Source organism: Embiotoca jacksoni, unplaced genomic scaffold (assembly GCF_022577435.1).
Source record: "Embiotoca jacksoni isolate LCO1_2020_lvr unplaced genomic scaffold, fEmbJac1.0.p SCAF_2, whole genome shotgun sequence".
NCBI lineage: Eukaryota > Metazoa > Chordata > Actinopteri > Embiotocidae > Embiotoca > Embiotoca jacksoni.
In genome coordinates, this window is record NW_027185340.1 from 18,049,349 (window position 1) to 18,061,718 (window position 12,370).

At 40.9% G+C, this 12,370-nt stretch overlaps 1 protein-coding gene across 5 annotated transcripts in view; it reads left to right on the forward strand.

Annotated features, from left to right (window-relative positions):
• The window catches only part of gulp1a (GULP PTB domain containing engulfment adaptor 1a), an 82,982-nt gene that overhangs the window by 54,733 nt on the left and 15,879 nt on the right, over nt 1–12,370 (forward strand). For all 5 annotated transcript variants that reach the window (XM_069154848.1, XM_069154847.1, XM_069154846.1 and 2 more), the window contains one exon: nt 11,396–11,457. In XM_069154848.1, the coding sequence (XP_069010949.1) occupies nt 11,396–11,457 (62 nt within the window). The remainder of the gene's footprint in view (nt 1–11,395; nt 11,458–12,370) is intronic.

Genomic DNA, 12,370 nt, shown 5'->3' on the forward strand with positions numbered 1-12,370 from the left:
AACTCAACAGGAAGTACAAATATATAATGTAAAAACTGATGTATGAAGATGATTTTGTTGACCTCAGAGTGGAGGACAGTTTTAGAGAGATATTACCAAATAAATGCACGCACCACTCATTTATAGAACTCAGATGTGTGACCTTACTGGATGACCAGAGCTGGAATGTGCAGACAGTAGTTCGTAAACAAACAGCAGCTACAAAAGAAGCAAGTCTGCAAAGAAGTGACTTTTAGAAGAGGCAGTACAATATAATGAAGGCTTTGATGAAAAGACAGTTTGAAGCAGAGTATGGTGGGAAAAGGGAATGGTGGTGAAGCGATCAGGAAGAAGGCAGGAAGAGGGGACACTGTGGCTGCAACTGAAACTCTGAACTCTGGAAGAAGCAGGCCGCTGCTGGTGGTGTAGTTTGTAACTCGTTCCAAACTCTCCAGTCCACAATAAAATGTTTTTGCTGCCACGAATAGGATGATTTACTACCATATACACAGTAAAGCTGCATAGGTTGAGTCCTCCCGCATTGCTACATTATTTTGGTCAGAAATGTGGTTTGCTTCACAGAGCAGTCCAATCAGAACTACTCGTGGGCGGGACACCTTTCCTGCTAACCGGACAATACGCTACTGAGAAGAAAGATAAACTACCACTGGGGAATATAGTTTCAGTTTGAAAGTTTTACGAGCAAAATCATGATTACAATAAGTCATGAATGTAGATGTGGGCTTTGTAAAATAAAGCACAACATTTAAGGTGAGTGTATAACCTGAACATTTCATTTTTTTTGGTCAAGTTTCTAAAATTCTACAAAACACTATGTAAGCTACAGCATTGCTGCATCCTTTGGAAAATAACTGACACCAAAAGACGGTAAAAGCAAATGGGTATTTTGGTTTAAATATGGTGTTTTTTTAGGTGTTTTTTTTTTTAAGTATTTTTGAAATAGATTCTTAATGCTTGCCTTCAAAAAATGAAAAATGAATTCTGTACATGCCATAGCAAAGAGGCTGGATGAATCCCTCACCGTTATAGTTTTGTTTCTCAAGACGTAGAAACTCAGATGGTGAAATGCAGGATTGCAATTGTCCAAAATCTTTGCCCAATTTTACCCTTCATAAATTTACCAGGGCTATAAAGTGTTCACACGTCAAAGCTCCCAGTAAAAAACTGAAAAAAACAAAAACAAACCTGAGTGATGTTTATTATTTTCTCTGATGAAATGATTTAATGTTTCAGATAAAAAAAGATCACAAAGTGTGTAGCTTCAAGGGCTGTTTCACCTACATAATGCACTATGATTACAAACAACTGCAAACACAAAATGAATCATTCGCACAAATCTGTGAAGGACAACAAAACCCTTAGTACGAGTAGAAGTGAACAGACAACATGTACATCCTGCCTTTGGCCACATGTTAAGACAGTTATGTGGGTTGTGCAACACTGCAGACTCTTGAGGTGACCCTGCGCAGATGCAGAGGAGGAGATTGGGACTGCAGTTTGCGCAACAGCTTGATGTGTTTACGACCATCTGTCCTGCTCCCTCTGGTGTGAAGCAGCAGACCTGGAGAAGCCTTGGACAGTGTTGAGGAAAGTGTCCTGGGCCCAGGTGGTGCACTGGGTGGTAATGATATTTGGATTTAAATCACTTTTTTCCCCCCATTAGGTCTTCTATTTTTGGAGCTAAAGATAGTAATCTGGAAGGGCAGCTCGTCCCCCCTCACCTCTCATTTTATTTGCTCAAATGGAAATGCGACTCCATTAAAGTCATTTCTGGGAATTGCAACAGATACAGAGGCTTTACATATGCACCTGCCTGTGCCTACATTGCCTACACCAGAGGGAATTTTTTTTTATTTTTTGTACAACAAATTTGACTGGCAAATGGTTAACATAAATTTTAAACATGAACAAATAAACACATAAACGCCGATTGCCCCCAACCCTATATCTCCACAGTATGAATAATAATGGAACTAAATCCATATTGGTAAGTTACAGTTGGGCATATTAAAGCCATTTCTCTATAAGAGTCAGTCCAGTTTCAGAGGGAAATAGAAGACAAGAAATATATGGATAAAAGATAATAAATAATTGAATAAAGGAAAGACAGAAGGAGAGAAAACCAGCCACCCAAACAAACAAACAACTAAATAACCAACCAACCGGCCAACTAAACATCTAACTAAAGAATCAACCAACCAACTAAACAACCAACTAACCAACAAACCAACCAACTAACAGCCTACCAACTAACTAAACAACCAACTAAACAAATAAACAACAAATCAATCAACTAAACAAACAAACAACCAATCAACCAACTAAACAATCAGCTAAACAAACGACTAAACAAACAAAAATTTGATGGTATCTGTTGTGCACAATGGATGTGATATAGAATCAAATCATAGTCACTGGCTTCTATTGATAAGGTGCAGCACTGGTCTCCATGCAGCGATCCTGGCGTCCCGACAGTCTGAATCATTGTGAGGGCAAGTTGAAAAATTACAGTGGGAACAAGGCAGTGGGAACATTTGCTTTGGCAGCAGAAAAGGTAACGATGGTCGCTGGTTAAAAAAAAAAGAAGAAGAAAGTCAATCACAGACAGCGCACTCACAAAGAGGCTAGCACACGCTGAGCGTTTCTTTACAGCTGTCTGAGCTGCATCCATTCACCCATCTGCCCTAACAGTGTGTTAAAGCCTTTTCACTCAGAGAAGTCCAACGGTTCCCTGACCTCCTCCACCTCGCACTATTCCATCACAGTGCCCACCGACGCCTGAGGCTCAGACTTCTCTTTAGATTTCATTTCTGCAGCACTTGCTTCAGTGAGATTGTAGTAAATGGTGCCAAAAAGTCCATAACAGAGAGTATAATAAAAGCTTTTCTCCTCCAGAAAGATAAGGCGTCTTTTATTGGAGAGCGTGAACCATAATGTACAAAAATATCCACAGCTGTTCATGTGTGCACAGCGCATTTTGCCGCTCAATGGACCTCCGCGTTGCCTCCGTCAAACCAAACTGATTGCTTGCAACAGATCCAATGACACTCCACCGTTCATCCTTAAAATATCTTGATAGAAAAATGTGAATGAAGGCCTTTATTTAACAGCTATCTTAATGAAAATCCTGCGATGAGACAGGCGAGAAGATTTGAGTGTTTGGCCCCTTTGAAAACATCACTCATGATCATTTGCGTGCAGTTGTGGATTCCTATCAGCCGCAAATATCTTCTGATATGAAACATTTCATTTGCAGCTGACGAGCTCCCACATGAGTTGAACAAAGCTTTATTTTCCAGTAATTTCACATTAGAGTGAATTTTTCCATCTCTGCTGACCTCCTAATACGTCTTAAAGAGGATAATTGCCTCGTGGTTGATCGCATTGTTTCCTTCCATTATCAGTTTTACATTTTTGTGTTGCTTAATTTGTTTTTAATACACAAAAGAGATTCGGACAAAGCTCTTCGTCTCCTGTTTTTCTGTCACATTTTAACTGGCAATGTGTGACATAAATAGTAACCGACAGGTCCATAAATGTCCAAGCATTTTCATGTATTTCCAATTTTCTGCCCCTTTCCTGACCGCATGCCTCTGCTTGCTTTTTGGCTGAGACTGGAGGCTGGCACTGACAGCAGGTCCATGAGACTGATTTACCTCCTCCTTTATCTCGGTGTCTGGCTGGGTTTTGTGGACTTGATCATGTCTCGCAGGTAACGCCAGCAGGGATCTTGATCATTTTTATCTCCTATTTTTATTACCTGCATGGTTCTGGCTGCGGCTCGAACTCTAGTCGGTCTCCACAGAGTTCAGGAGAAGTTTAGAAGACATAACTTGTTTAGTGTGTTAGAAACCGTCATTGTAATCTACCCTGCGTCCTTTGAAAATGATTTCATGACTTGGCTGTTGATCATGGGGATATAGTTGAGTATTTTAACATATTTACCTGCCGATTAGGTGCACATAGCTAAAACAAATGCAGTCCAACACCGCAGTCCTGCAATAAAGCCTGTCTTCATGAAGGGGATACTGTTCAGTAAATTGCAGAGGTGTTGATTCATCATTATGGCCATTCAGAGGAGGGGGTTTGTTGTGCTTTGGAACCGTTTTGATTTATATTAAGATGTGTCTCACATATTTAATCCAACCTCATGGATATAATCAATCAATCAATTTATTAAAAGTGCAAAATTACTAAGCAATATGGTCCCAATGCACTTTTTACAATTACCATTATAGACCAAAATATACAGCAGGTGAAACTGGGACAGCCATGCTAAATAGTTAATGATGAATGCAGAACATAGAGCAATGGATAAGATAATAAAATTAAAATAAAACTAAAATTAGACACCACCTTAGAATATACAATATAAAAGAGAGCATCATATCCTTTATATTACTGTCAGATAGAAGTACACTTTAAACTAGCTGCTGAGTTATTTTGTTACCTGTACATCCTGTTTCACTCAGCAAGTTGTAGTTACTTCTCTTTAAATAGCAAATATGCTAATGCCTGTTTAAATATGCCAATGCCTGTTTGCTGTGATTTGCATGGGATTTTGTGTCGGTTGTCAACAAATTACAGAACAATAGTCCTGAGTTGGCGAAAGCTGCACAATATTTTATATACATAAGCACTTTTATCATCTTCATTTGCTATTTTTTCCTTCTAAGCATTGAAATAAATGTACTTCATCCAGTCAGAGCATTTTAAGTACTCCGAATTCCGTTGCTCGATCTGAATCAGCACCTGAGCTACACATGCTTTTTGTGTCTTCACTGCCAATTTTCTAGAGTTTGGCACAAATTTTGGTGTACGCTTTCTGCTGAAGTTTCAGGTGTGTAAAGAATCTCAGATGCAACCAGACCATTCCTTACAAAAGCATATGCAACTCAAGTGCTGATTTTGATCAAGTGACAAAATTTGGAGTACTTACTCACGAAGATTACAGCTTCTCTTTGCTCCATGCACGTCACGGTGCTGCACTCCGTTCACACGCAACAGGATCAGTCTGGGAATTTTTTCATCCACCCTCGTATGTTTCTTTGAAATGTAAGTTAAGGCAATGTGATGAAGCCATTGTTATTCATCCCAATGTTCTGCTGTTGCTTGGAAATACTATTATTGCTCATAGGGACCCAAATAGCACTTAATTATTGGTATCTAACTGCAGAAATATATCTTTATTTCAACAAAATCCTGCGGTAATACATCTATTAGAAAAGATGGCAGCAGATTTCATTGTCTTGTTAATGCAGAAGAAAAGCCTCAGTATGATGCTCCGATGGATGAATATACAGTAGAAGAGAACGGAGCACCTTTCGCTCCCGGTTATACAGTATATAATTATGTTTTTTTTGGCAGTTGAATCACAAATAAAGGATTTTTTTTTTCTCATGTTTCCTCTTGAACAGTGACTCACTTCAGAAGTATTTTCATTAGCAAACTAAACAAAAGACATTGAATCGAGCCTCAGGGAAATGAACGTATTCTTCTGAGTTGTGTTATTCTTCTCTGTTGTGATCATCATAATGAAGATCAAATGCTTTTTTTCCCCCATCATATATAAAATGAGATGTGGATGAGGATGCATGAGCTTTTTAATTTCCTCATGGCCGTCTCAGTTGAATTGCTGGGCAACATAAATGCCTGTCTCAGCGATGTCCATTTCCAAAATGAACCCTGTAACTATTACATGAGCCATCATTAATGCTTTGTAATATGATCGGTGCACCAATAAGTGTTTTCTTTTTAAACCACAGTGTAATTCAAGCACGTCTGATTGCCTTGTGCTGAAAAATGATGTGACGTTGGAAGAGAGTCCAGAGCTGGAGACTTCTGTGGACGTCGCTGGCTGCTCTGACCATGTTGTTTTATAAAGCCATATGACCGTGTGTTTGATCCGTAAGCGTTTCCTTTTTTTGGCTCGCTATAATCCATATTAGCCCTGAACGAGCTTTAAATTTCTTCCAACAAAACAATATATTTGCTGTCTCTCCTTCAGCTGAAATTGAGCTAACCATTTAAATAGCTTTTAAGCACAATGAAGGAATGTTACAGCGACGTGACACAAAAATCGCCAACGTTTGTACAGTGTAATTTACTCCAATACAGCAGCCCCGCAATAATAAACCACCGTTCGCCTTGTAATGTTCAGCGTTCACCCGCAAAGAGCTTCTGTTATCGTTTTGAGTTGCATTAAATTGCAGGGAGCTTGTAACATTTTATTGTCCCATTCCTCAAATGTACCGAATTCGATGGAGACAAAACCTCAAGTGGTTTGCTCTCGAAGGAGAAAATGTCCCCATTTCTACGCGATTGCAACGTTTTGCACCGCCTTTTTACCTTTTTCACTACTGACTTCTTTAATTGCGTCTCCAGACAGTAGTAGTTGAGTTTAAACTTTCTAATTCTTTATCTCACAGTAACACCTTCCTGCTAGTCCTGTGTAGACGTTGTGGTTTAGGCGCATTCTGCTCGGCGCCCATTCGAAGTTGTCTTCTGCATGATGGAGAACTGTGCATACCCAGCAAATTCATTGTGTGTCATTGATTGAGCACTGCAGTGAATTAGTCTATTGCCTCCCCACTTCTCGGGGCCCTGTACAAAACACTGTGCACTTACAGTGCAGCACTTAAGCTCAAAAAGGCAAAGAGCGAGCTTGGAGAATATTAAAGAGAGTTTTCTGGGACCACAGTACTTCATAAAAGGAGTTTAGTAGTTTAGTAAAGGCAATGTTTGACCCATGACTGCTATTGTTGTATCATAATTAATAAAAGCAGGTTTCCCACGGGTCAGGGAATTTAAGGGAATTTTAAAAACTCTTTTCCAGACAGGGAAAGTCTGGGAATTTTCCCATTTTTTCTATGGAATATCAGGGAATTTTGTTAGCATGTTTTAATTTCAGTTGCCATTTATCAAAATGTAATATTTTCCATGTATGTAGCTATAACGTTAGTTAGCTGGTTATTGTCGGTGTGTTTGTTTGGTACCATCAGTCACTGACAAAAATTTACAATATAGCTTGTTAGGTTGCGAGCTCATTCGCGTTATTGTTAGATAAATTATTTGCCTTGCGACCAGTATTTTAGACATTTCATTTATTTGAATATCTGAGCAACAGGAGGGGCATGTGGCAGCTCGTTTTTAACAGAAATAATGTTCTTGTCTGCTCAGCAAAACGGCTGCATGTTTTTCGGTTCATTACAGGTCATGGAATTTCAGCTTTTTAGTCAATGAATTTCAGGGAATTTGACATTTGACTTAGAGTGGGAACCCTGTAATAGAAACTTTTATTTGCATTGCATATGGTGCATACTGTAATATGGGGGACAATTGACCACAATTAATGTAACTATGTAAATACAGACATGAGACAAAAAGTGGTTTTAATTTGATAGTTAATTTGAAGGTTGCCAAACACGTTTCCAAACTTCCAGCTGCTCTGATAACAAAGGTCCTTGCTGTATATCTTGACTTTGAAAACTTCTTGTTGGCCATTTTTTTCTTCTCTACTTTACTCACGGTGCGGTAATAAGTAGAGTGCTTGTTTTCCGTGGTTGCATTGACATGGACACCTTTTATCATCTCAGTACCTGAATTCACAGTTGAAAGTGAGATATAAATTCATGAGCTACAGCAGAATACAGCTGTTAGCTTGTAGATAAGGAGAGATTGTTTCGATAAAGGTCTAATAGCTCAAACCACCAATAACTCCACAGATTACCACAATATGCCCAACTGTCTCTTTCTTTATTATTTTTCTTCCAGTGTCCCAAATTAAAATGCTTTTGCTCGTTAAAATTTCTTGTTAATTTTATAATGAACATCCTGAAGGCTCCATTGCCGGGGGCTGAGACAGTTCAAAACGCAGTGAACTTTTGCTCTTTTGTTTTGCATCATTTGTATAATCTGCAGTTGAGGCAGATAAGGACCATCGCTTCTTCAAAGCTTTATTTCATTTGCATTTCTTAGGAATGAACTAGCGGTAGCTTTTGTTTCTTTTTTTTTCCCCCTCAAGCCAAATGATTAACCATTTATAACTGTGTGGGAAGTATTTTAGGCACTAGTCCACAGACTTGCCAATATATCGGGTCAGATTGTCAACAAGGTGCAGTTTCAAAAAACAAGAGCCAAGTGTTGTGGAGCAAAATGGGCAACTTTTGGGTCGAGGTGTTGCAATTTACTATACTTGCAACTTGTCCAAATGACAAACTTCCATTCGTACGCTAACAAATAGTGCTCTTACATGTCAGGACTACTTACGAAAATCCTTTACGCCTGTGACCCCGCTCCTTCCTCTTCGTCAGCAAGATGGCGACCGTTTAGGGTGGAAAGTTTTCCAGCATTTGTCATGTATTTTTTGGACCGTTTTAAGTGCATCATCCTGGTACTTGTAAGTAGTCCACGATGCAGTCATGCATCGTGCCTCACTGCATGTTTCTGTACTTAACAGTTTGAAAGCACTTATGCACTCAAAATACTGAGTGTTAGTACGCAAGTACGCCAACACAGCACAGGACTCCAAAGCAGTGTTGCTTACTTATTTTTTTTATATATACTTTTCACCAGCTTTTGTACACTTCAGTGTATTTATAGAGCAATTAACTTCATGTTTTGCATTCAGCAGGTGATGAAAAGTTATAAAACACCCGTTTTCAGAAAAGCCGGACCTGTAATGTGACATGACAAACATGACGACAGCTACGGCCGCTAACAGTCGCTGCTTCAGTGCAGCATGCATGAAGGACTTGTGACCTTTCTGCTGCCACACGTCCCGAATCGTTCTGCACAATACCGAACCCGTCTCCAGAGAAAAGTACATGACGGCGTGACAGAGGGGCGTTTGACACTTCTCCGGCTGTCGCCCCTTTGAATTCCCCCCCTCGTCTTCATCCAACACGCAGAGCGACCTTCACACGACTCTTCCTCACGCCCAAACACTTAATCTCCCCTTCGAGCGACCCCCGGACGTCGCTTTCGCCACTTTTTTGTCGCGCTCACGTAGTTGCCATTTTTACGCTGCGAAGAGCGACGGAGACGAATGCCCCACCTCGTCCCCTCCTTTACTCAGAACAGTGTGTGCTGACGCCTTAAAGAAATGTCGGCCTCTACCTGCCATGCCGCTGCGTCAGCGCTCACCACCTCTCCTCTTCTTGGAATTTACAGTTTCTTAGCCTCCCCGGCTGTAAAAGTAAGACAAGAGATGCATCATCCCTCCATCAAGAGTCCCGCTTGGAAATGAATTGCTCTTTGAAGGGGATGTTTGCGAGGTGCGAGCGGCTTTAATCTCATTGCCCAGCTGTTCGGTAGAGTTAGAAGGAGGACAGTTTAAATGTGGGAAATGCTCACCTTGGAGTGTTAGAAAAGTCAAAACAAACTCACAAAAACCACCAGCGTGGTTGTTTATGTTAATTTGTTCACTTCTTGCCATCAAAATGATTTCCATGTTTGCCTCTCGGTTTCCTCGTGAATAATGTCGTACATTAGCAAACCACAAGCAAGACAATTACGCAAATGCGGGGTAACAAATTAACGCTAATTAGAAAAGACACTTAGCCACTTAGCCAACAACATCAATGTAAACAAAGTCATTAGCATACTCGTGCAGAGGACACGGTGAAGTTGCTTCGCACTTTGCAAAGTCTTGATTAACGCAAACGACCTGCAGGAGTCGAGCGCCCCAAGGTCACAGTCATGCATCTTTTGTCACGAGATTCATTAACGGTGCAATGAGCTGTTTATGAATGGGAAATGAAGAGCGAAAAAAGAATCCTTAATCAGCGGATGATTACGAAAACGGCATAATGGGATGCTTCGGATCGGGCTGTCAGTGACCCGTCATGATCTCTGAACCGCAGCTTTCTTTGCGATCGTCTAATCTTCAAATACCGTCTCCAGGGCGAATTTTTAAGTCGTTATCTTTGTGCAATGTGTGCTAATTTGCCCAGAATTATACTTGCATTACAGCGCAAATCGTTAAACATAGATTATTGCTTCTGTTGATCGTCACTGCAGTCAGTCCAGAAGAGTGTGTTTGTGCGAGGAGACCTTTTTAAGTTTGAAAGGCTTGTAATGTAGAATGAAAATATTAAGGTTCTGATGAAAAGATGCTTGGTCTAAATAACTCCATGAATAGGGCATCACTCAAAGTTACAGACCAACTAACTGTTCAGAAATGCAGTTACCAACACGGGGACACTTTAGAGACAAAACACCTGCACAGTGTTGATTAAAAATAAAAGTGCCTTCAAAAAGCCATGTTCACTGCTACTGGTTATTATCAACCAAACAAAGGATAGATAGATTAAAAAGTTGACCAGTTGACTTACAAGTTAACACTGGAAAGGTAGCGGCAGAAATTGAGATTTAAATTTTTATTCTGTCATACCTGAAAATGAATAAGAATCAAGATGACGACTTCCATGTTTGTGGTCCACAAGCTGCCGACGCACGGACCACACAGACCTGAGGTCTGGCTAGCCAGCGATGCGTCCTCCGACCACGTGTGTCCCCATCTTCTGTCCTTTATAAGTGTTATATGCGGCATCTCGATGTAACCCTGGTTACAAGCACACACGTTTTTGTCTCATGCGAATCAATTTGCCACGATGCATCTTCGCCTAAATTCACTCCGTCTGTTGAACACGTTTACGCCTGTTTCCATCCAAGTCTTTGCATTTACTTTGAATTCAGTGCAGCGTCTGAAAAGAATTCGCTTTGCGTTTAGTCTGCGGACATTTTAAGAACTGGCTCTGTAACTACTGGATCACAGGGTCGATTATCTTCTAAACAAATCAACCTCATCGGAGCCATTGTTTTGCCCCTGAAAGAGGCCTTTAACCCCCAACTGCTGGAGTTCAGCTGCTGGACCAACAGATCTGTGGTGGTGGACTGTGGTTGAACTCGGAAACTTCCACATGTGGAATACGTGTGCTGCAGAATGATTTAAATGTGATGATGCGGGAGTGAAGGGGGTGTGGCCTGAGGAGGCTGAGTAGATTACACAGTAAGTGAGCGGGGCTAATTATAGATATAAAGGAGACTTTATTTTAATGGACATTACTTTAACACGCTGCTTTGGTTTGACTCTGTGCTGTTTGAGTGGAATGTTCCTTTTTTTTTTTTTCCTTCCTTTTCCTTTTCTTATTTTTCCTCGATGTTATGGAACTATTCTCCGACAAGTTGCTGAGAAGGAAAGCATTGCATCCTGTGGAGGCTGCCTGGTTCATACATATTTCCCTCTCTTAAATTCAGCTCACTCTTCTTTTTTTGATTGCGTTTTGTTGTATAATATTCACTTGTGGGAGATTTAACGACTTATTTATCTAGTTGTACCTCTGCCTGACTACGCTGAAGGCCGTACTTGACAGAGCTGTTTGTATCGTTTCAGATAAATCCTGGATGCACACCCCGGAGGCTCTGGCCAAGCATTACATCCCCTACAATGCTAAGGTAGGTATCGCCGTCAGCCTGCTGCATTTCAACGACTTGTATGAGAACAGCGTGAGTGTAAAATAAAAAATGTTGGGAGGCTTTTACAGTGAAAGGAACAGAGTTAAAAGCCAAATCCTCCCTTTTGTGGCTCCCACCTTTTTCGTGCATTTGTTCCCTCTAATCATACCAATCCAGCCTCTCAGTCCATATGTCCCACAATGCATTTCTCCTGACTCGACTCCGTACTCCGGCTTGTCAAAATTCTCTGTGTGTTTTAGCCTTCTTGATTTGTTTATTCTTTAATGAGTGTGTGTGTGTGTGTGAGCTGGGGGATGCTTATGTAAAGTGACTCATGCTTCTGTCAAAACCAGAAAAAAAAAACCTTCTGGTCCTGATGCGAGAATAACTTTAAAATGAAGCGTCTCTCTTCGTATTGACTGGTCTGTTACAAAATGCTAAGAAAATCCAACAAACACCTCTTGAAGGAGGACGGTCCCTCTTGGGGGAAGAATTTTCCTGTCAGGCTCCTTTTCTGCCTCATTTCGACAAAGATTTTCTCTCCTACGAGGCACGAAATCTGTCATCCTTCATCCGGTGCTTCAGAAATGCATCGCTGGAACGGAGGTGCGACTCCAGAAGCTACCTCGTCCCCCAAATTGCTGAAGCTCCCTTCCTGCATAGAAGCAGGAGGACACGTCTCTGGAATCAAAGCAGATCGTCAGTTCCCGCACTCTCCGCTTATTGTCAGCTTCCACTGATGAGTCTCATGTCTGGTTAAATTTGCTGAGATCTGAGTAAACCGCTCATCACTGGAGGAATTAGAGGGAGTGGGACAGCCGGAGTGCTGAGAGTGTGCTTGGCCTTTTTCTCCCCCGGTTTAAAGTGCTCACGATAAGCTCAGTTAGCAATTCACTGGAGAGTCTCCTGGCTC